The sequence below is a fragment of the Lepeophtheirus salmonis genome, chromosome 6 (genome assembly GCF_016086655.4).
Source record: "Lepeophtheirus salmonis chromosome 6, UVic_Lsal_1.4, whole genome shotgun sequence".
In the NCBI taxonomy this organism is placed as follows: Eukaryota; Metazoa; Arthropoda; class Copepoda; order Siphonostomatoida; family Caligidae; genus Lepeophtheirus; species Lepeophtheirus salmonis.
Window position 1 is genome coordinate 46113946 of NC_052136.2, and position 26105 is coordinate 46140050.

The following is a 26105-nucleotide window of genomic DNA, read 5'->3' on the forward strand; positions in this document are numbered from 1 at the left end:
TATATATTTTACAAATTCACGGATGAAAATTATATCTTAGTGATAATAATAATAATTAATATTTATAATAATAATATAAGAACAAAAGATAAGAAATAAAGAAAAACAAAATTCGCGGTTTTTTGATTATTTTTGTATGTTGTGAAAATAGTATTATTGTTCATGTATATGTAGAGAGAGTCCATCATGGAAAAAATATGTATACACGGCGGCGAAGGAAATTTATTATTATTGACATTAGATAACTTTTTCTGACTTTTTATGTACGTACGAAGGAGTTTCCCTTTTTTCCTCCCTCTCTCTCTCTCTGTTTTTACACTTCTTTTTCTTTCTTCTTCTTTCACTGAGAGAAGTTGCTGCAAATGTTCCAACTATAGAGCAGAGTCAATCATTATTCAGTTTGCGCGTACGTCAGTACGTAGTCGTTGTGTAAGAGAGCATAACAACAATAACTACAGGCAACGTAGACGCAGGAGGAGAAAGGAAGAAAAAGGAGCAGTGACAGCAGCGCTAGTCAGTTGCTTCTAGCGGAGAGAATTTTAACTAACATATCCACCTAACGAATGTATATATAACTAAGTGAACGACAAATGTATGTAATAATGAAGAAGGAGAGAGAGAATGGGGGAGAAGAGAGGAGAACTAGTTTTTTTCTTCTTCTGCTTTTCTTCTCTCAATATATGTATGTATGTATTTATTGGTAATACACGCACGAATATAAAAACTGGCTGAATTTTATTTGATTTTATTTTTCAACAGTTTTTGTTCATCGATCTCTCTCCCTCTGGACACAGCGGTACTTCACTGACACAAAAAAATTACTTTGGTTGTCAGCTTTTGATGCTTCTGCTCCCCTACCCCCCTTTAATCAGTGATATGAGCGTTGATTGGCTGAATTACAAATGGCTCTTGTAAAGCTTTGATCAATTTTCGATCATTATTTAATAATCATTCCATAGATAGGAAAAAAAATTAGCCAACTTCTGGCAACTTATTGTAGGCCCTTATTTCTACTTATTTTCGGAGGAAAGGTCGCGAAATACAATTTTCGTTTGTTCTTCTTGGACTATTGATCAAATTTCGGATGAAATTTCATTGCATTTGAGATGTTGTTAATTTTGAAGATTCTTGGGGTCTTGGGGGTGTGTGGATTCATAGGGATGTAAGCCCATAGGGTTGCTCTTGTTTGAGAGGTAGTTGGCAATTACCAATGGGAGGAATTGCACTATTGGCCAGACTGCTGTTATTACTGCTGAAAGAAATATTGTTGTTTGAAGAGACTGGTTGTTGCGGAAGGACGTTCCGGTTGTTGTTAATGTTACTATTGTTGTTACTAACACTATTGGCCACAGTGGCCGTGGTCGTGCTGTTGTTTCCGGACGATGATTTGGGGATGATGTGAGTGGTAACTCCTGCTGGATTTGTTTTTCGACGGACGTTCTTGGTATTGGGTAATTTGTTGTCTTTTTTGTACTTCATACGTCGGTTTTGAAACCAAATTTTGATCTGTCTCTCTGACAAACACAGGGCATGAGCAATTTCGATCCGCCTCCTTCGAGTCAGATAACGATTAAAGTGAAATTCCTTTTCAAGTTCTAGTATTTGGTGTCGAGTATAAGCCGTTCGTTGACGTTTGGGCTCCATTCCAGGTTGGAAATTGTTGCCAACTAGAGGGAAAGAAAAACAAACTAAGATTAGTACAAAATCCAAACATTTCTTAGTAAATAACATAAATATATATGTATATATAATCAAATCAATCTAACCCAAAGTTCAATGACCATGAATGTTTATTCTATACAGATTTACTTTGACAATTTTTAAACATCATTTTATTTTTATATAAAGATCCCACATATTAAATATGTTTATTTTATTTCTTAAAAAACAGATGATGATATTCGAATTTAGATTTTGTTCATTAAAATTCGTCTGATATGTGTTGTGAACTTGTATTAGTAGATTGTATGAGTGGCAACCCCAAAATAAGATGAAACATATTAAATGACAAATTTAGAGCATAATTTTCTAATGAGAATAATCGATACATAAATGGTGTCATTACCAACATTTTTAAACAGTTAATAATTAATTATAAATATTCTGTGCGACATTATCAAGTTCAAATGACTCAGTTACAATATTACTATTAAATACATAATGAATTTGTAACTTGTAGAATCTATTATAGTAAAAGTTACAAATTGTACAAAATTATGTTACTCGTAATAAATCAAAATAAAATATTAGCATCAATCAATAGTTTGGAATAATTTAATTGTAAAAGAAGATTGTACAAGTTCTATGTCCTATTCGAACCAAAATTATTCATTTGAGTTTTTTATTAATATGCTAATGAGTATCTATCTAATGATGACACATTTCTCGGCTTCTTTATTTTTCAGATTTTTATTTTTATTACCCAGCCAGCACCTAGGGAATACATAATTTATTGTTTCAACACATTCTCCCCCTATCATCCCCAGAACCCCCTTCAAATCCAAATGAGAGGAGAACCAACAACAACCTAACAAGTCAAATCTTTTATTAAATATTAGTGTTGGATTCGAAAACTACATCAGTTCGAAAAAAAAACTATGAAAATTAACCCGAAATTAGTGTTGTCAGAATACCGATATAAATTCAAATAAAAATATTTTTAGAATTGTAGCGAAGTGACAATTCACATATATTTAAGCATCCGCAGGAGGGGAATTGAGAACGTTTTTATTTATGAAAGGCAATAGGGATGGGTTGAAGTACCAGAATAGCCACTATGGTGCCTTCTACCCAATTTCATCCTTTCAGGATCTCAAATTTAAAACATTAAGAGAAAGTTCAATTTCTATTAAAAAATACAAATGACTCCGTGCCATCATTTTCTTGTTTAATAATCTTTGCCTGTACGGGGTACAGAACAACACTACTCAAAATATTATTTGAAAAACTTGACTAAATTCGAAAGATCAAAACTCGAAATATTTGACTAAAGTAGATTAATATGATCTCTATTCAAGTATTGGAACACTCAATGAAAGCAAGTAAAACCATTTTAAATTTGTTATAGCAAGCCATGAAATACTTATCCACTCCGACGACTCAAGCAAGAGGATTTTTTCTACTGCTGGGGAAATTGTACCTAAGAGAAGAAATACCTATAATTGTTAGTGAGTGATGTGTCGCAAATATTACTAACTATGTCTACATAGTAGCTAGTGATGCACGGGTTTTGCATCATTCAAATTCTATAAGCCAAAACAGCATATATAATTTGATTAATATAAAAAAATTGACAAAAGCAATTAATGCATAATTAATTCTTGCCTTGCATACTTTTTATAGAATATATAGTAATTCAATCTATACAATTAAAGTTTAGAAGTTTTTTTACGGTTTTTCCTATAAACTTTTTGACTCAATGAATTCTCCTTCCAATTTTTTTATGTTACGTAACACTTTTAAATATAACAAATATATATATAACAATTTATGACAGAGTTGACAGAACCTGCAACCATCAACTGTATCTCTCGATGTTATTTTCCAAAAAGAAAAAGAAAAAAAAGAAGCTTTTCACATCAAATTCAGGGGGGGTTACTTTTCTAAGTTTGAAATTTTTTTCAATGCGTGGCATAAAAGCATGATATAGTTTGGATTTTCTGCTTGAGTTTCTAGCCAATTTTTTGCAACTTGTGAGCCCAGGCAGGAATGGATTGGTTTTTTTACGAAGAAATATATTAGGTTGTATGGATTAAAGAAATGTAACTTCTAAGTAATGAAGGAGCTGATTTTTTAATGAAATTGCGAGCTCACAATACACAGTTCGACCCGAAATGCCTTAACTCGAACTGGAACGCGACGTTACTTCACGCTCTATAGTTATAATTCAATTCACGCATATGTAAATAAGTAAAGTGGTAAATTTTTTCTTTGCCTAATGCCTTTACTCCATGCTCATGAATTCGAACTCAATCGCTGTAACTCGTATCCAACAATACTATTATATATAAAACATGATAGATATTTTATTTTTACCATTTTCTATACTCCCTCTGTTGGATTTTTGTTAAGCTTTAATGGAAAGAAGAAGAAGAAAAAAATCATGTATAAAAATAATAACTAACTCCATTGTATCTTTTAAAGAATGGAAGGGAAAAAAGAAATATTTATATATAATTCATCATTCCTTCCACACAGGGTGGTTTTTTATAATAAAAACTACGTTTTTATAGAGGCTTTGCATATGGATGGGGCTTTGGTTGAACTTTGGGGAACAATTATTTTATAAAAGAAAAAAACCAAACATTTTTTCCTCTTCTTTCAAAGTAAGCTTTTTAGATATTGTATGCATGTACTGAATAGTTGTATGTAGAGACGCGTATTTCCTGGATAGAGGAAGAAGGAATCTCCGTTAGCTCTGGGGGGTGAACATGTTTTTTCCTCCTTATAAAACATACAATATATGTACAAGACTGTATTTTTCCATCTCATATACATATCCTCCTCTTAGGAAGGGAGGCAGACAGAGAGGGATGGACGAAGAGAAATAGTCAAAATAAATAAAGTATTGGTATTTCAAAAGAAATATAGTTTTTGTTAATGAATATGTAGATTGTTGAAGGCTCAATAGCTATTCATTTATAATGTTCCTTTAATTGGTTAGATGGAGTTGAACTGATTAAGTATAAGTCAACATCATAGAATTGCAATGACTACATCTGACCCAGGAATCAGTGTTATTATAACAAGGTCTGCAGTTTTTTAGCAAAATGAATGACGTCATTGGTATCCCACAAATACAGGAATAAAACGATAGAGAATAATTGAAAAAACTAAATATAACGTTGATGAATAAGGAATCAATTGAACAAAAAAGTTTAAATCACTAAATTATTTTGCTTTTAATGTATTACATTTACTTAAAGAAATGCGCACAATGACGTCACTATATGAGAAAGAGTTACTTAATAAATTGGCTGTTTCTTGTTGCCTAACATGCAAACATGGCCGTCTCTATGATTGGGTAAAAAATTACAAATTTTATATTAATTGATTACTTTTAATATATAATTAGCCGTATTATCCTATTATTTATAATAACCTTAACTATAAATTTAAAAAAAAATCATGATTTTGTTCATAAAATATTAAAATTTTTGCTTAAATTATATCAATTTTTTCGAGACTACCAATTCCAATTACCCCCCCAGAGAAACACAATCACACTCACAGGGTCCATATATCTAACTGAGACCCCAGAATATTTAAAAAAAATAGTATTCTTCCTCACAATACATATTTGCCTCCTCATAGGTCATGGACAACTCACAAAAATCAGTATTTTATTATTTTTAAAGGAGCTTAAGTACCCCAGACCGTCATTAATTGTAAACTGTATGTCCATCCCCCACCCCCTTAAGTGTTTTCAAAACGGGCCGAGAGTGTGGCAAAATCAGTAAATACTTTAAAAAAATTTCTTACAAAACTGACCCATAGTCGACTTCAGCCCTAATTCTAGAATTTAAAAAAATGATTTTTTGGAAGGGAAAGAGGCTTTAAAAAGTATTTATTTAATCAAATTCCTATTTTTTATGCTACACTCTAAAAAAATTATGGTCCTTTTAATTAGTCTAAATGGATCTAAAAAGTCTAAAATCTACTTCTGGGCATAAATGTTGTAATTTTGTACGAGTTGTAGCTTGTATTATCAGATTGTACAAGTTACTAATTTTAGGTCTTATAGTCCATTATTTAAGTACAGCATATATGAATTTATAAATTATGTTATTGTGGGCATATCAACTTTATAGTGTACCATACTTATCAATTTGTAATTAATATTACAAAATTCCATCAATATATTGACCATCAATGGAGTATTAAATTATTGCAATATCCTCTTTACAATAACTACACTAAATTGTTCATCTCATCTCATTTTTGAGCTGTTACCACTTGTACACAAATGCAATGCCTTTTTAAAAATACACAATGACCACGAAAATTGGCCATATCTTAAAATTTATGTACTGGTTGATCAAAAAAAAAAAAAAATTATAAAAAGTTCCAAAGATCTTACTCAACTCTTGAGCCGAGCAAATTTCCTATACTTTGTGGCCATTGACCAAGATAACTTCAAAACTTTCACATTTTATTTCCTTTATGCTCGTAACTTAGCTAAAAAAACCTCTTTTTTAAATCAAAAAGGTTTTTAATAGTTATATTCAACCAAACTTTTTAAATATTGCATTTTAAACATGTAACAGGAAAAGTAATTTTTGTGTCCTATTGTCAAGAGGGTCAGCCTCCCAGGTGCCAAGGATTGTGTAATTATTAACATCTGACAGCTTTCCCTCTCGCTACAAGTTTCAGTCGGATAGATTCTAGTATAGGGGCACAGGTTGCAATTGAATTTGGAATCCGTTCATTATACAAAATCAAATTTATCCGGATCTCAAGGGCTAACCAGAAGTTTGATCCCAATCAATTTGACATCATTTGAAAGATCCATTGAATTATAATAAAGTATAAATTGGCATTATTGGTCTCATGGGGTTTCAAGAACGTGGGACGGTCAATTTTCTGCGTTTTTTTAAAACATATATACATATACTCACAATACACATATACCCAAAATCTGTACTAAATAAAGCCCCAATAACAAAAAGAGAGTGGAAAGTCCAACAGTAGATATTGTATAATCAATAAATTACATAAAGTCTATAGGAATTATAGATGATGTTGAATAGAAAGTCAGTGAAAGAAACTGAGGGAGAAAAGAAAGGTGGAAATGTATAAATAAATCAAAGGTGATGAAGAAATCATTTTCACATTTCCAATATATATCATGTAGATGGATTAAAGTTAGGAGAAAATAAGGGTAAGGTGAAGAAATAATAAAGAAATGAATTAAACCTAGCACAGAAAAGAAATAGAAATACGGGGGGAAAAGAAATGAAAAAAAAAAAAAAACTATTCCTCCACTTGTTGGGAACAAATTGTAATTACTATTCCCATGGGATAAGATATGAAAGTAGTCATTGGGGAGCCCTTTGTTTTATATTTATTTATATATGTATACTGGTATATGAGGATCATTTGAATTTTAATCAACGTGTATATGAGTGTGATTATTTTGTCAAGAATAACATACAAAAATATATGGTCAGACAGAACTTTCAAAAATTAAAATACAAAACCTCCGCCTAAATTCAAATTGAGACTATATATAATCTTCGTACTGAGTTTGATCTAAATTGATCAGTAACTTTTGCCATAATCCTGGTGAACAACTGACAAACATATAAAGGTAAAAAAAATCGGTTTAACTTCGTTGCCAAGGTAAAAAGATTTTGTCTCGTTATCGTCATGCAAAAAACATTTCCTCAAGAATACATTTGTCTGATGAAATTAACAATGCTATATGAGACTAGATGGCTATTTTGCATTATAATTATTAATAAAAAATATTGTTTGATCTTCCTATATGACTTTTTTAAGAACAATTAAGCAAATTGGGCAAAATCACGGTCTTTGGAAACACATATGTGGCACAAAAATAATCAATTCAGCTTAATCCAGAGGAAACGCCGCAAATTGTACTAAAAATAGAAAAAAATTATAGTGTCAATGACAGACAAATTGGTATAGTTATTTTAAAAGGACCCATATCGGGGCAAATAAAGTCTCATAAATCAAATGAAGGTTGGTGACTATAGTCAACATTCTTCGGTATCTCAACGCATTCCAGAAATTTGAATAAAAAGCCTATAGTTGAGTAAAATATGCCCATCAGTTAGCAAATAAAAATGTAAAAATAAATTGAACATTTTTCCTAATTTCTTGATTCTTGTTGCAGATTGTTTTGCAACATATTTTAAATAATCAAATGAAAATATTATTCGTGCAAAATGAATAACAAATAAGTATCTATAAGTAAGGTATGCCGTGTAGCTAAAACCCATGAAGGATCCAATAAAAAAAAAAACCCACAATATTTTTAATAAAATTATTTACAACATTTTAATTAACTAATTATTATTCGCATTAAATATACCTGAATATATTTTACGGTTTGTTTTCCTTTTCCTGTATCTATATAGATATTAAAACAGCCATATTAAAAATAATTTCTTATCAGTTTGTAATATCAACTTCACAGACATTAGTAGATAGATTATCTCTTTGTGATCAATTCGCATGTTTTTGCACATGTTCACACCTGTATATACATGATCCTTTGTGGAGCGTCACTTTTTGCATAAGAATATAAATCTTTTTATATCCTTTTTATACATATATATTATGCGCAAATGATTGCGTTTGACTTATTTCTATTTTTGAGAGAGGGAGAGAGAGCCTCTTCATTTATCAACCGACAACTGCAGATTCTTTTGAAGGTGCTATTTACTTATAAGTTAGAAGAAATAAATTAACGAGATTTTATTCAAATTTATATACATATATATATATATATTGAATGCCAAATAACTTTTTCTCCAAATATAACAAAGGGCCTTCTTTTTTATTTCTTGATTAATGCATTAAAGTTTAAAAATTTAATTATATATATAAATGCTTTTTTCCTTCTTTTTTGATTCACAAAGAAAGAAAAATAAAAAAAAGTGCAAAAATAATAGTTACGAATAAAGAAGAAGTAAACAAGATCATAAAACACCTTTTCAAGAAAAAATATATTCCTAAGAAGAAAAAAAAAACAAAGAATTACACCTGATTTATGATCTTATTCAAGGTGTCAGTTGTTGTATTGTTTTTTGTTCTTTTTTTTTGTTATTTCTTCACTCTATAACACATTTCACAAGTAGAGTAATAATACAACCTACTTGGAATTAACACATCATAAAAAATTCAAAAAAATAATTAATGAACACATATTTATGTATATTAAATAAATATAAAAAAATTTCGAAGAAGCGGCAAAAAACCCTCAAAATTAAGTTATATGCAACTATATAGAGTTTTGTTGATTCAAATAATTATTGACTCAAATGGTGAGTTCAAAATCGGAACAATAAAAAAAAAAAGGAAAAAAATTGTATTTCCCCTTATACGTAATTCTTGCCTATTCTCCCAAACTAAGGGTACTCTAATAAGATTACATCGTAGCATCAATTGTAATAGAAATTGAATTAAACTAATATTTTTTAATGCTTATCCCACCCTCAAATATATAAACAGGGTCCTAGTCAACGTCTGGGAGCTAGTTTTTACGAATGCATATAAGCTTTTTACCAATTTTTGTTTACTTTAATTATTTCTACGTTTTGCCACACCCTCGCCCAGTTTTGAAAAACATAGAAGAAAAAAAAGACTCTATAAAAAATAAACATGCAAAAAGATTTTGTCTTTTTCCATCACAATTCCTGCCTGATATGCACAAAACTATGTTTCTTCGACTCACATTGACAAGAGCTCTGATATGTATAATGTGCATTTATATTTTGTATTAGTAACAACAGCCCAGGATTATAAATGATTATAAATTTTGGAGGACTTAAGTTCTCACAGATATGTATAAAGGTTCTTAAATAAGAACAATTAGCGGCATTATATGACCCAGGGGCCGAATAAATGGAGCCTGTAGTAGGGAAGAATTTAACATATTGGAATCACGGTTTTGGATTTAATGTTAATGGGTCGATTATGTATTTGCAAACCAGGGATGTAGGATAAGTGCTGTTCTTATATTTTATTCGAAAATGTATCAATCCTTTACTGATTGAGAGCTTATTTTAGTGTTGTGTCCACTCAATCACATTTTTGACACTATTTGAGGACAAGATCTTTTGCCTCAATTGGAATGGTGAGTCGATTTTCAAATTTTACTCGAGTTCACTTCATATTTTTATTGAGTTGCCTTAGTGATTTGTATCATTAAACCTCATGAAATGATGTTTTGAGTTTCTAATCAATCAATATTTCTAATGAAATACTTCTCATCTCTGAGAAGACTGACTGGAAAAAGATATACCACGGTTTTCTAACAAATTACACTATGTCAGAGTTACTAAAAAGTATTCGCTCATTAGTGCCCATGAAGCAAAAAAAGAAAAAAAAATAGGAATCAATAAATGGGCAGTGGGACTTAATTTATTAATCTTTTTTTTCTCGACTCTACTCGGTTTGACTTAACTCAAGTCGATACAAAACTATTTCAAACTATGAGTACTTCAAAGCTCCAAATGTTTTTGTATCTTTTTTTTTTTTTTTTTTATGTATGCAAGATATTTTCCAGATTTTTGTACAAATATATATAAATGTATATTTGACTCGAAAATAACAGTCACTTTAAAGTAACCAGATCTCTATACATATATTTGTTTGTTGTTCGTCATCTGTTGTAGTATAATCACCATAATGCATGATTTTCAAGGACAAACAACGACAAAAAAACAAATACTACTATGAAGCAGTGTCTATGGAATAAATTAAATTTTCAACAATCTATCTATTCCTTGAAGGTTTTTAAGGGAAAGTTAAATGTTCTTACAGGCCATTTCATAAATAAAAATTTGTTGAGAATAATTATAGATAGTTAAAGTGCGTATAATTTTGATTTCTGTAATTTTTTTTGTTTAATTCTTTCCCTAAAATACATTTTCGATTTAGACATTAGTCCTGTCAGGGCCATAGTCATCAGTAACCTAGGCTCCCAATAATTTTTTCAGTAGTAGTCTTTATTGGTTTATTAATGGTCAGTCATCCAAGGTCACTCCAACTGGGGCCATATATAACAAAGCTGGGGTGTGGTCCTGCCTGTATCAACGACATTGGAGGGAGGAAAGTTATAAAAACAGCTGCAGTTTATCTTTTATCAATTGCAAATCTCAACTTATTATATCCTAGTATTTCACCAATGTGTGTCAATATTTGTAGTAGATGCTAGATGAATAAATAATTTAAAGTTTTTATATACTTAAAGCCCTTAATTTGGGGCCTTAAATCGATCCCTACACTATTATTGAAATTTGAAAGCATCTTCTTTAAGAGATATATTATCTCTAATTCTATAGATAAGTAACATAAATGTTTTTTGTTTGTTTATTGAGTTAGTTAAGTAAAACTTTCTAGGGCATATAATAAATCACAGCTTAAAATATGTGACATCATATGTTCTTTGTTACAGTTTAAGTCGAATTTGAAGAATCAAATCTTATTCATAAGTATCGTTTTTTTTCATGCAAAATAATAGCTCTTTACTGTGTGTACCTCAAGTTATGAGGATTTTGTTCAGTAATTTTATAAATAATTAACAATCATATTCAAGGAGAATACGATACGGGAACTTAAGTCGATACCACTTTTAGTTTTAGAATCTTTTATATTGTATTAGACTTTAGGCTTCATTAAAGTATTTATTTACTATTTTTATACACTTTGGATGCTTTAACTACAATATACCCGATTAAAGATGAAGTCAAATGCTGACATTCGAGATTAGGGATTCATCATTCCCAAAATTTTGATGATTCATATGGTTCTGCGCCAAATCTCAAGAATATGGCTGAATCAAACGTAAAAGTAGTCAAATATAGTTCAATTAGGCCTACATGAGGATGACGAACTATTATCGGGGATACTTTTACTAAACTCACTCAATTGGTCAACTAACAAAGGTATCTTATTATAATATTCATGAAAAGGATGCCTTATAGAAAGTGTGTTCTAACATTTGGATTGTTATACAACGACTGATAATACGCGACCGATTTAAGTCCAAAATTATATTTTAATTCCCAAAAATATTCATTACACGATTGTTTTATTCAATACCCACTTTTTATTTCATAATTATGATATATATGAAAAAATTTCATTTAGTGAAACAAACTAAGGGTAAAAAGGAAGAGCAGAAAAGGTCGTCCATGTTCCATGTATAGAGATTATTTCTTAATCTGACCCAGGAAATATCCTGAGAGTCAATTTTCACATCATATGACAATATCCTTCTGTAGGAGGGATCTGGATTGAAACTCACGCACACAGATCAATCTAAATGGACCGTGGGACGACTATTACGAAATGTCAAAGTTGTTGGGCAGATAATTCCCCAGAAAAACACAAAGTATTTTTCCAATAATAGTGTTTCTACTTTTTTTTTCATTCATTATTAAGTGATATTTTTTATAGTCTGATCTGGACTGATATTTCAGTGAAACACATCAATTTCATCACTTTTCTAAAAAAAAGAAGAAGATGCAATTTAATGAAATTTATTTCATTAAAAACTACATTTTTGAACCCAAGGTTAAGGGATCAGACGCTACTTGAACCGAATTAGTTCAATTCTACAAAATTATACGGCTATGAGACTGAGCCCCAAGTCTATTACATACATGTATAAGGATATGATTTCTCTTTTCGGAGGAGTGTTGATTTTTTTTTCTTCAAATTTTCACTGGACATCCCATTTTTTCAACTCAATTAGGACTTTAAAAAAAAAGACTTTTTTAATCTTTAAAAAAATTAATCATTATAATCTTACTTAAGATTGTTCTATGGAGTAGCTATTCCGTTCTTCTGATGAAGAATTTTAATAACTGAAAGCTTATCTACAGAAAGTTCTTAACATATAATACTCAAGACCCAGCGCCGGGAAGCATTTGCAAAATGGGGGAGGGGGGTTATATAATAGTAACGTCATCAGGGGCACTTGTATGTTGTTGTTTTTTTTTTGTGGGGGTGGTTTTTTTTAACAACTTTAACATATTATTTTGTTTCTCTATACATGGCAAATTTGACGAAAAACTTATTTTTTTTAGAAGAAACAAATTTTTTTATAGATAGCTTTAAGTTTTAAATTTTTTGGAGGAAATTAAGTTTGAATGGTGATATCCTTTATTAGAAAAGACAAATACTTTTTTAAAAAATTTTTGGAAGCTATAAAATATCATTTATTTAAAAAAAAAATCGAAATAGTAGACATTTAGAATTTTTTAGACATGAGGAAATTTTGTATTTTGATATTTTTTTTTTAAACTTATCAAAATTCTTCAAAAAAGGGGGCCAATGGCTCTGCACTCCTATGGCTCCGATGTTGGATATTCTCCAATCCCCCCTAAAAAAACGCACACACAGAACTAATATGAGGACGACGACAACCAATCATCAACATCTTTGCCTCTTGCATTTCTTAACATTTAAGACAGAGCTGTGTAAAGGAGATTCTTTTATATATTAATGTATATATACATAGAAAGAACACGAAACAGCATTCCACTATTCAAGAAATAGAAGAATGCCGACAAAAAATAAAAAGGGGGAATTGTATATTAGATATTTATATATGGAGAGGGGAGCATTCGATAATGGAACAGCGTGTTTCATCATCACATCACTCTGCTGTACATACAAACGTTTTACCCCTCATCTTCATAGGATGGTAGTGGAAGCCAATTTAAAGCACAGTTGTGAAGAGGGGAGGGAGATGACTATTTATTATAACTCAGAATCGATGAAATTGACAAAGAACCAAAAAGATGAAGAATAATTCTGTTTTTTTAATTCTTGTTTACCATAAAAAATGTGCAGTCAATAATTCTACTCTTTTACTTGAGGAGGGTCTTTGGCACACATTTTGGGTAGTATTTGCTTTTTATTATAACTATTGGGTTTGAAAAAATATCATCAAGGATAAAGCCCGAGTATCCATTTTTTTAGAGTTGAAAAACTGAAGAATGATTTTTTTCCCTATGCTGTTGTAATTATTATTTGTGAACTTCCTTTTCAATCCATTTTTTTAACATTGTAATTGTAGATTTTGAGTTGGAAAAGTCCTGGACCTCAAGAATGAGTTTTTTATCCTTCTTCCCTATGCTGATTGTAACTATGCTGCTCATCCTTATCACATTTTAAAGTATTCACAGAAACCATGTAGATTTTCAGTTTTTTTGACATGCTCAAAATACACACGATTTTCATACTATTCATTATCTAACCCGAGTGAAAAAAAGTGCATTTTACTGACACACAATGTTTGTAAAAATCATGTAAAAATTTGTAGGAAAAGATTCTTAAATAATTATACACAAATTAACCCACAAAGTCAATCTTGAAAAGTCTTGGGTATCAGCATACATCCCGATATGTCATAGACATTTTATGTTCTAGTAGGGATTTTGTATGCAAATTTCTGGGATGAGTTAATATACTCACAAACGTGGGCTATAATTAATGTTCTTCTTTGGCTTTAGGAAACTCAATTTGGCTCCCATATGAGCCCTTTCAAATAGTAATTGTGAGAGTGAATGTTTGCCACTTTAAGGGAAATTTTGTGGCGTGACGTCTTCAAAGGATTCATCCGAATACTTTGTTGATTAAAACAAAATTGAGTCTGGATTAAGTACATTCCTACAATTTGACGAATAATTATCAATCTTTAATATTAATAAGTGACTGAGGTACCACAAATTGCACTTCAATGTACTAGCAAAAATTCTTCGTCACAATTACGTAATTATAAACTCCTAACTTTTCTATGAAAATGACATACCGGGGCTGAATTATGATATATGAATCAAATGAAGGTTATGAATTAAAGAAAATATTTTAATGTATCTCAAATCACCACAGAAATCAAAATGCAAAGGCTGTAAGTGATCAAAATAGGTCTATGCGTCATTGGGCTAAATATATAATATTTTTCTTGATTTCAATTTAAGATTGTTTTTATGTTCACTCATCATAAATGTATGTAAATACAAAATTGTCAAATTAAAATTGCATCAAAACAATTACTTAATTATTAATACAAATTTTGATTTTTTTTTTTTTTTTCATTATCTGCCTTTTTTTTTTTTTTTGTTTCCCTATTTAATTGTTCTGAATCATTCTTGCATGACACAGCAGAATATTATTGCTTTCATAGAACAAGAATACAACAAAACCTGACGCGAGCCATTTTTTTATTATTACAATTATTTTAAGGTTTTAAGATGAAAAAAAAATATATATATAATAATAATAAGACTATGGATGAAGGGGGAAGGAAAAGAAAAAAGGAAAAAGAATTATCCAACCCGGACTAGTAATTTTATTGGACCTCCCTTGTGTGTGTGTCTCTATGTGAAAGGGAAGAAAGACGAAACGGTTTGATTGACAGCTGCTCCCCCTCTTCGTGTTCTTCCCTTTGTAGTTACACGCCCTCTGTGTTACGATTTAGTAACTAACGTATATGTTAGGTATTATATTTTGAAAAATATTTCTTTATATAAAGATGTTCTCCACAGGCATTATAAATTGCTCTGTTTAGTTTGTCTGTAAGATCAAAAGGCTCATTAAATGCGACAAGAACCTCTCCAGGAAGGCAGAAACTGAAAAACTCAATAAGATTATCACTGAAGACTTATTGAACGGTGTAGCCTTTGAAATTGAAGTAGGTGATGAAAGAAGTTGTGAAGCCTTGATCGGAGGTAAACTATCCCAAAGGGGGGAAAAAACCTTCCAGCTTAATGCAAGGGAATCCTTACCAATTTCTGGTCACAAAAAATGTGGCCTTCCTCATCAGCAGACTGATTTCTACAGGACTATGGAATATGGGGTTTCGTGGAGAGCAAGGCCGGAAAGTTTCCCACTGCAATGTTGATTCCCTCAAGGCCTCCGTTGAGAATGAGTGGGATGATATGTCCAATGACTAAGTCATCAAGGTGTGCAAGGCCTTCAGTCCCAGACTGGAGGTCATAGTGGCCGCAGAAGGAGGACATTTTGAGAAATAATTGTTTATATTAGAAGGTATGATTATAATTAAAAAATACTCTTGTTATACATTTTGTTCTTAATAAAGTTGATTTAAATTTTACTATCAAAAATATGTCCGATTTGACTAGCGCACTCTGTATAATTTATTTTTAAAGTATGTATTTAAAATGAATGTTCTATTTATACCTTTGAATATTAACAAGGTCATATAGAGGTCAAATATATGGGTGTAAATGGGTATTTAATAATGTTTTGGATGTAAGTGAAAAGTTTCGAATTTATTTTAGATGGTTATTTCTCCTTTTTAATACAATCTGTCAACTCATACTTTGATAAGAAATTATAACGTCTACATTTAGTTTATTACTGCCCTTTTAAATGATACTATATATAAATTTGACTAATCATTACACTTTGAATATTACAAGTTTTAATTATAATTTGAGATCAAGTAAAAAATAATTTAACTCCCAAAATTTAATTTTCTTTAATGGAAAATTCTTTAAAATGGATATTTTTGATTTTTTTTTATTCGAAATTTTTGAACCAATGGTTAAAAATTGAGATTTTTTATTTTTATTTAAAGTGACTGTTCATTCAGATAATTATATTATATAATTTCTACTTACAATAACACCCATAAAATTTATTATACAATTTTTCAAAAAAAGTTGGGCCATAACACTTTTTCTATGACATTTCCAATCCTAGAAGTATAATAAATAAAACAATGGTATGTTTTTTTAATAAAGGATCAACTGATTATATATTTGCTTGGGGCAGGAGGGTTATTTACTAACTTGTACTTTATTACTTGAGAAAAGTGGCGCCGTCTTGAGTATATATTATTGTTTATTTTAGTTTGTAGGTATATCTATTATTTTATTGCAACAGCTTATTATACAATGGACCATCTTGAAACTATTCATGTTTTTTTTTTTTTTATAGTTACAAAATTGTGAAACTGGAAGATTTTTTTCACACTCATGTATCAAATATGACGTTGTAGGTTATAAGGGTTTTAGACATTGCACTTTCGAACAACTCTTGCTCTACTAAACAACAACCAACATAAATAGAATAATTTATCTTTAATCATGACAATAAAAACGTCATATACTTTTATTTTTTCTCGTATTTTTGTTAATGAATTAATTAAGTACTGCGTAAAAATATGGAGTAATAATGACAAAATGCTTTTTGTCTCGACAAACTTTCAATTTCAAACTTTTTAGAATGAGTATTCAATTTAACAATTGTTTCTATGGTAAATTCATGAGCGAGGATCGAACAAGTAAAAATAATAAAAACAAAAAAAGACAATGAACAGCGTGTCTTTGTTGCTTGGAGTTCTTTTGGGTCCATGACTAAAAAAACACAATGATAACACACACTTAATAGGTACTCCTGACTATTATTATTCCTCATTATGGCACTTGAAGAACCCATGAAGAAGATAAAATATGTTTCAATGGCCATAATAATCCCTCAGAGATCATAAAATTGTCTTCATACATTTTTATAACTTTATGATCTGGTACTCAATTAGCTATTACATGATAACTTAATTAAAACTTGTAGAGCATCAATTAACATAATACAATACCAGTGGCAGGCAAGATCAATTATTGGAATAAAATTATAGTTCGTTAAAAATTATTACATTATTGGCTAATTCGCTTTAATAACCAATTAAATGTCAAATCAACATTAAGTTATAGTTATTTTCAAAATTAACAAAAAAAAAAATGTATATATTTTTTGTGAATAAAGACATACTATTGTAGTTGAAAAAAATAAAATAAGCGGGGAGTCTCCGCCATTTTGAATTACATCGCTTTTCTTTTCTATCTTTCCTTTTCTTTTATCCCGCTACGCGGGTACTGCTTGTCTCCCTCTCTCTTTATTTTTCACTAGTCTTTCATTGAAAAGGAGGGAAAAATTTAGCGGATTTATATATATATTAATATTTACTTTTGTATTAGTTATATCCTCACTTTTCAGCTCTGAAATGATAACAAAATACACATATTATGTTGTTATTTTTTTTTTGTAAAATAATATCCTTGAGAATCTCACTTCTTCATATTATAAAAATAATAATTGCGTTTTATGATTAATGAATAATTTTGAAGGAACAAAAATACAAAAAGAGAATCGCCTTTGGGTGAAATATTTCTTTCTTTTATTTTTGGGTGACCTTTTAATTTGTTGTCAGGAGGGGGGATGGAGGTGAATTAATGTTTTTATTATCGTAAATAGAAGTAAACATAAAATATAATGTTTTAATTATAAAATCCAAATTTGGATAAACAATATTGAAATTAACTTTTGGAGCTTATTGGTGCAAATATTTAAACAAGTTAATCTTTATTCTTTATAAATATTGGATCTTATATTACTTGGCGCATTCTCTAATAGATTTTAATTTATGTAAATTAGTATATAAGGCTATATGGAGTCCATTGGAACATTGGTATTACGTTTAATATATGATTTTGTGTTTATATATTTATAAAATATATACCAATGAGGTTCAGTTTAAAATCCTACTTTACTAAATTTGTATTAATCTGTGGCACTTAGAGCACCAAAACGGCATGAAAACAATGACCAAACGAGAACATACCCTCTAAAAATTTATGAGCCTCCCAATCTCCAAACAAAATTGTTTGTTTTTATATAAAAAAAATAACAAATTTCTGAATCAGCTCCCCATCCAAACAAAAAACCTAGTGATGGACATATAAATAGATAAGAAATTAAGGAAATTTTTGTTTCATTTTTTTAGTAAAAAAAAGTATTGGAAAGGATCGAAATACCAATACCTATATTGGTACCGGAATCAGTAGAAAAATGTTGGTATTGTGATAACAATAAAATAAAATATTAGACTGAGGAAAAGAAAACTTGTGTTTCATTGAATATGTAGCAAAATATTGGTTGTTTTGTTGGTCTGGACCAGGAATTGAATGTTAAAAAAACCAATGGATCCAATAGACCCATTAGTATTTGAAGGATTAAATTGAAATAAACTTCAACTGGATAGTTTTCTTCTACATTGAAGAGAAATGTGATGTAAAAAAATTGTCTAATAATGTTTAAATGAAAAACTAAAAATACCTTTTGAAATAGAGTTAAAAACAAAAAAGGGAATATTTTTTTAGTGTACCCATGGGGGAACGTAACCTGACTGTTGTTCTCCTTCACTAATCCCCCAAGGATGCTTCTCTTTAGACGAAAGAACACAAAAAAATATATATTCCCTGATAATTACTTTATTGCATATAATAAAATGTTCAAAAGAGTTGAGTGCCCCCCCCTAACCAGAATATATTTTTCTTACCTCCAGCAATGTGGATTTTCTTCATCCATGGATACACAACCGGCATTTGCCCAGATTGTGTTTCGTCATCTGAACAATCCGAAGAGAGTCCTTCGTTATGTCCAGGTGTTAAATCCGGTTGTGGCACTATGAGAGTCGAGGACGAATCCTCATTGTTCACGACTGGCGCTTGGGGTAAGAAATTGTTATTGTTGCTATTGGTTGAATTATTATTATTGGTAGTATTAGGGTTCGAAGGCTGCGGACTCGATACGGGAGATCGCGTTTGAATGGAAGATGAGGACGAAGACATGGTTGACATTTGCATGGTTGGGGATATTCCACAGGATGCTTGGGCAGTTGGAGCGCTGTTTGTTTGTCCATAGGCTCCATAGGGTCCATAACCCCCGGTCATAGAATCAAGTCGATTGTTATAAAGTCCTTGTCCGTATGGCGGGTATCCTAAGTGTTGTTGCGTCTGTTGGGTCCCATAGTAATCATGGGCTTGATGGTGTTGTTGCAACACATGTTGTTGCTGTTGTTGCAAGACTGCAGCTTGTTGTTGCTGTTGATGAAGGCCGCCGTGCTGATGGTGCATTTGTTGATGATGACTGTGGCTATTTTGATGGATATAGCCGTTTTGTGAGTACTCATCCGTGAATTTCGGATCGTAGACGGAATTCATTATGTAGGAACTCATCTCGGCCTTTGTTTCGCCCTTTACTTTCTGGTTTTAGTTTCTGTCTACTCCTAATGGGTGTCTCTGCTCCGGTTTGATTGCTCTGAGGCCCTTAAAGTTTGATTTCTTCAATTTCTAGAGCCTATAATTTCTATATACTTATGCTTTAATATGACAAAGGTCAGTTATTGAGGGATCAAATCTCGTAGGATGGAAGACCTTCCAACCCTTCTTCTCTCAAGGGATCACCTCCTTCTATACTGCCCGACATGACCTTTTTATCACTACTTGTCTTTATATATAAAGGGCTTTTCTCTTAAACAACAATCTTTATAAATATAATAAAGTTGTATGTCTAATAATTTATTTTAGTAATATTATTATTAATGTTTAATTCACTTATGATCTCACACAACTTCGTTTACTCACTGAGCCAAATAAAATATTCTTCAAAAAAAAAAGCCAATATATATTTTTTTTTCCTTTTCGAAGTGGGCAAAATTTTATAGAGTTTTCTGACGTCACACTAGCGTGCTAAAAAACATGACGGCCATTTTGGAAACTACTACTACTAGTACAGACGCAGGAGGAGTAGAAAAGAAGAAGAAAAAAAATAAAAAGGAGGGGGGAAACTTGACTGCTCTTGGTCCTAGTAGTACTGACTGGTGCTGCTGCTCCAGAACTTCTTTTCTTCTTCTCTTTCTTAGTCGTCTATTCCTTTACCAAAACGAGCGCCCTCCTTTTTCCTCGCTTTTTATACTTCTTATAGTTATAGTAGTATACAGATGATTGATTATAAATGTTATCCACAAGAAAGAAAAAAAAAAAGAAAAAGGAAGAAACTCCTATCTAGTATTTATAATAAGTAGTAATGACCAAAAAGGAATAAATAAATATAAATAAAAAACCAGGAGTTACGAGATATCATCATCATCATTTTCCAGAAAATAATTTGCATTAAAATATTATTCATATATATATTATGTAGAAGTTGTAACTTAATCAGCAGATTGTTCAAGTTACAATTTCTACGTTTAATTACTCTTTTGTAATTACAAATTTGGTCATTTTGATTAATAATTAGTAATTGAGGCTATCATTTCATTTTGATCTATAAATAATAGGCATTTACGAGTAATAGGGTAACTGTGGGCATTTGAACTGTATAATGTGCCATAGATTATCTTTACTTTTGCCATCAAAATAGGCAATATTTACATTATTAGTTTATTGATCATCTAAGTAATATTATTTAGTTATTGCATTAGCCTCATCACAAGTACTCTATATGATTCATCTCATTTTTGAGTTTAAACTTTCACAATTCACTACTGTTACGCTAGAACACGGGCTTGAGCTTTATTTTTATTTATTTTAAATTAAACTCTAATATTTTTAACAGATCTAAACTTAATATATGTAGAAAATTCTCCTTCTAAAGCATTTAAAAAAAATTCACTTCATACGGAAACCTTTTGGTCAAAACTGCTAGGATAAGCGGGAGGTCTCAGATTGATATGCATTGTATAAAAAGGATACATTCATAGACTCGTGATCTTTCAAATGTTGTGTTCATGATATCTCTCAATATATAAGGGTAGTTTGTTTTTCAACTTTTTTTTTGAATTTCAATAACTCAATGACAACATTTTTCTCTCTCATTTTACTCTGTAAGATGACTTTAGAAAATAAACTTATTTTTAAAGGATACAAAAATGTCAATCAATTTGTTTGAGCAAAATATTGAATAATGCAACATTTTAAACATAACTGACTAAATCTTATATATATATATATATAGAGTACCGTCTCTAATACGAGTCAAAAAATTTAAAATCTTATAAAATTTATGTACCTTGTAATAAATAAATTAATAGGCCTGTTTTGGATGTGCTCAAGGATTTTTTGAGAATAGTTATGGATTTTTTTTTCAAATTTTTAAAATAAAAAATTTAATTTTTGGAACAACTCTGGAGTTTTGAATTTTTTTTCCAAAAATTTAACTTTTTGAGAATAGCTATGTAATTTTGAAATTTTTTTCCAAAACATTTAAAATTTTAATTTTTTTTCCAGAAAAATTGAATTTTTCGATTTTTTTAATCCAAAAATTGTAAATTTTGGATGAAAAAACCCAAGCACCCACCCCATAATTTTTTTTTTATAGAACTGCAGTTCTTTGAGACTGATCGAACACTATTTATTGTACATAATGTGTGGAAGGAAAGAAAGACGTTTAAAGAAAGGAATAAAAAAGAAAGAAAAATAAAAGAGAGAGAGAAAAAAAAAGTGAAAATAATTTATTATTATTGATTTTATTTCATATTAATATTATGGTTCCAGATGTGTATGTAATTCTTTTTCTTCTCATCTTTCTTCACTATACATACATATATATTATATATAACTAATATAAACCACAAATAACTTTATTCCATCAGAAGAAAATATGTTTTGGTTTTTCAACTTCTTGTGTTTTTTTGTTATTATTGTTTTTATAAATATATACTCGTATGTACTTGCCTAAGTCTTCTGGGGTGGTGGCATCCTCATCATGCCCTTCACAAAGGTATGTTTAGTAGGTTCATAATATGTACATACGTATATTTAAAAAATATACGTATGCATATTCGTGATGTGCTTCCCTTTGAAAATCGTCCTAGACCGGTCCGAAACCCTGTAACTACTGATGAATCTCAAGCTATAAAACAAAGTCCCAAAACACGAATCATAACTTGAGTTGAATCGAGGTCTAATTAAATCTGATTTTATCAGATAAGATGTGGCTTTTTATGGTACCACAGATGACGTCACGATATCATTTTCCCTTATGCTGTTTATTCTTTGCTTCGTAGAATGACCCTCGTCAATTCAGTTAAAAAGGCGAGTTAAAATAAATTAATAAGGGTCTAACTTTTAAATTTATTTTTCTTAGGCCCGAAATAAAATTAACAAATAATATTTTTATATTAATTGATACTATCATTTAGGGAGTTGTATTATTTTGCCGATATTTTGATGATCAAGGGAGAAAATATTTTTTTTTTTAAATTTAAATTTCTAATATTATACTTTTTGCTCCTCTGCATAATTTGCAAGAAAAAAAACAAAAATTCCTTAATTTGGGTGGGCTGCAGCCCTTCCAGCCCTCCCCCTGCGGACAACCTAATTTAATAGTGTTGATACTTGATCCGAAACCAATTTAGTTTGGTTCTGTTTTAAGTAATATTTTCTATATCGACATTTCCGTCGAACATTTTATAGTTTTGAAAAAGCTTATATTTTTTTGAACCCCAATTTAACTAACGATATTTGGTAATGACCCGAATTTCTACCTCTAATCTAACTTATCCGCTGTACAGATATAAATAACGTGGACCAAAAATGTCTATTCACAATTAAAAATTTCTTAGATAAAAAAATCAATTATTTTTTTGTTGGCCTATGATATTTGGTCTATTCTAAAACATACTTAGTTCTTTCAACATGAAATTTCTTAGATAAAAAAGGTTTTAAACAACATATGAACATACTGTAGTACCGATGTTTACAATTCGGAAACATATATGATGTCACCAAAAGAACAAATATAAAATCGGCCAAGACCGATAAAAAAAGAATTTTTTTATCAGTTTTGTAATATTTAATTTTCCTTCATATCAATAATTTTTAGGTAATACAACTATCCCTTTTTTTCAGGGGCGAGGGTGTAAACCCCTCCATCCCAGTTCCTGTAAGAATTTTCCCCTGTAATACAAAACACCCAGTTCAACCCCTGATGTCATGAGGGATTGCTTATCCCTTCTTCAAAGACCGACAAGTGGACTATATTGGACCGGACTAGATAAGGACCACGGTTTCAGACCTGTCAAGAATTTATTGACCCAAATCCAACACTAATATTCATCAATGTATTCGATACATAGAACTTTAAATAGCACAGATAAACAAAAGATTATCATCGTTTTTTTACTCTTTTTTTTTTTTTTTTTTTCTATTTTTTTTTCCTTCTTTCTCAGAAGTAGCATTCACCCTGATAATAGGTATATTATTTACTTACTTAAAGGTAGTAGATACCTTCAACATAATATCATCTCATTTTTCTTTTTTTTGTAGAGGAGAGGAAAGAAAAAAATTCGTCAAAAAAAACTTTTTCAATCAATCAACGCACCTATGACTTTTTATAAAAAACGTTGCATAAGAACTGTCTAGAGAGACGACGAGGAAAAGAAAAAAACTATTCAAAGAGTAATTAAAATTCCAATATCGTAGTCCACAAAAAAAAAGAAAAAAGAGGATGAAGATAAAAAAAATTCTAAGTCTTTTTTTTTTCTTAAAAAAATGAATAGGTAATGTACCATGCGTTCATTACAAATAAAAACATCTCCATATAAATAATAGAACACACTTGATATATAATATATTTCATAATTAGAGATGGTTTTTTGTAAGAGCGCAAGAAAAAGGCTGGAGCAAGACATATGGTACTACTGAATTAAGACCTTGGTTTATATTAACTGCCTATTATATAATTTTGGGAGGATAAAATATATTACGGCTTTTAAAGGAGAACCTTCTAAATTTGAAATAGCATTAATGTGGGGAAAATATTTTAATTATATATTTATTCTGATATATATATATGTATCTCATATGCAATTTACACCAAAGATAGGTGGAAATGCTTACTGCATAAGGAAAAGTGAACACCACGACGACCTATTTAAGAGAACCCGCATCAAGACATTTTATTCGTTTTTAATAGGTCAACTTAGTTTTTTTTTGCATACATTCCTTCTTTAATTATAATTAGTGCTGTATGTAGGTCTGGATGTCCTAAATCGGTGTAGTAGCTGTGAAAATATTATCAAATTCTTGCCAAACTTTGGTCTTTTAGTAAATTCTGGTATACAAAAAAAAAATAAAAAAATATGAGGGTTGAATAATGCTCGGGAAGCGGAGGTGGAAGAAATTAACTTGCTTCGGGCATTAGCAGATCACCTAGACGACCTGTGGGATGGGGTGTATTATAGAATATTAGAAGGGTTCTTGGTTCTTAGAAACACTTTCAGCGGTAGATTCGACCTACATTCGAACCATATAATACTGTGTTGTGTTTTTAAAATGATCATTTATGAATATAAAGTGATTTTTTCACAAAAGAACACACATAATGTACCTATGTATTGATATACATATAGTATATCAATAATACCTATTTATCACAATATCATTTTAAATGGAATTAAAATATGCAATCTTAATTATCGATTATTTAATAGCATTTTTCGGCCAATTGTCCAAAATAGTTCTTTGGTAAAATGTCCTTTTGGCAAAATGTAAATTCGGCAAATTGTCGTTCGGCGAAATGTCCGTGCGGCAAATTGTCCTTCGGCAAAAACTGTTTTTTCCCAATTGTCATATAACAGTCTGTGTGTACACAGTCGATGTTACATACTTAACACCTCCGATACTTTATTCATTTTTACACACCAGCCTTTATATTTTATTTAAATCTTAACAGATATTGTAATGGATATGACTTTTGATATAAATAAGGAAGCCATAACAAAAAGAAACATAATCAGTCTCCTTATATACTTACTCGATTCTGCATGCACGTGCCTGTAATATTTCATTATTACGACTAAATTGTTAGTTTTTAGATAAAAATAAGTTTATGATATACATATGGGAGTACTATATACGGTATACACACTTGATGATACATGCTAAACGACTGCAAGATCTACATCGACTACATTGTTATGTCTTTGATCAAAAATGCCTTCATTTGGTTCTAGGAATCATACCTACATACAAAAAAACTTTGCTCTATTTTGTAAAAAATAAAACAAAGTTCGGAAAAAGAAAATCGAACCCCACGGTCTCGAATCAAGTTCGAAAACTAATTATTATATATATTATTGTTACATTGATTATAGTTGTATTCCTTTCTTTTGTTCTTATTGCAGTCTGTTTGTGTGGCGAACAAAGTTTTTAATTGTCTGAAGCAATAATGAGAAAAAATATCCTACGACAAGTTTGTAAATCAAAAGGATTAAAGTTTTGTTTATTTCTTATTATTGTTATAGTATTAGTTTTCAATGACATTTTATGTATTATATAGATGTTTAATTTAGATATATCATATATTTTATATGATGTATAGGATATCATATGAATTTAATGCAAAAATCGTCAATTGACTATTATAGTCATTAAGAATAAATCATCATGTATGCAAATTGGATTTTTAATACATATGTGAATATATAATCTATTTAGTCTTTGATAAAAATATAATAATAATGTATTCTATCATGCATTTTATCATGCTTTTTGGCCTGAGAAAATTTATCCTTTTTAATAAAATCCATCCATTCT

General features: G+C 30.2%; 1 protein-coding gene across 1 annotated transcript; it reads right to left on the reverse strand.

The window, feature by feature from the left end:
* Positions 1 to 322: 322 nt before the first annotated feature.
* LOC121120544 (uncharacterized) lies at positions 323 to 20151 on the reverse strand. The gene is made up of 2 exons (XM_040715426.2): positions 19064 to 20151; positions 323 to 1667 (listed from the first exon to the last, which is right to left on the reverse strand). Exons 1-2 carry the CDS (start codon positions 19740 to 19742, stop codon positions 1153 to 1155), a joined length of 1194 nt encoding a protein of 397 aa, XP_040571360.1. The 5' UTR covers positions 19743 to 20151; the 3' UTR covers positions 323 to 1152.
* Between the last annotated feature and the right edge of the window lie 5954 nt (positions 20152 to 26105).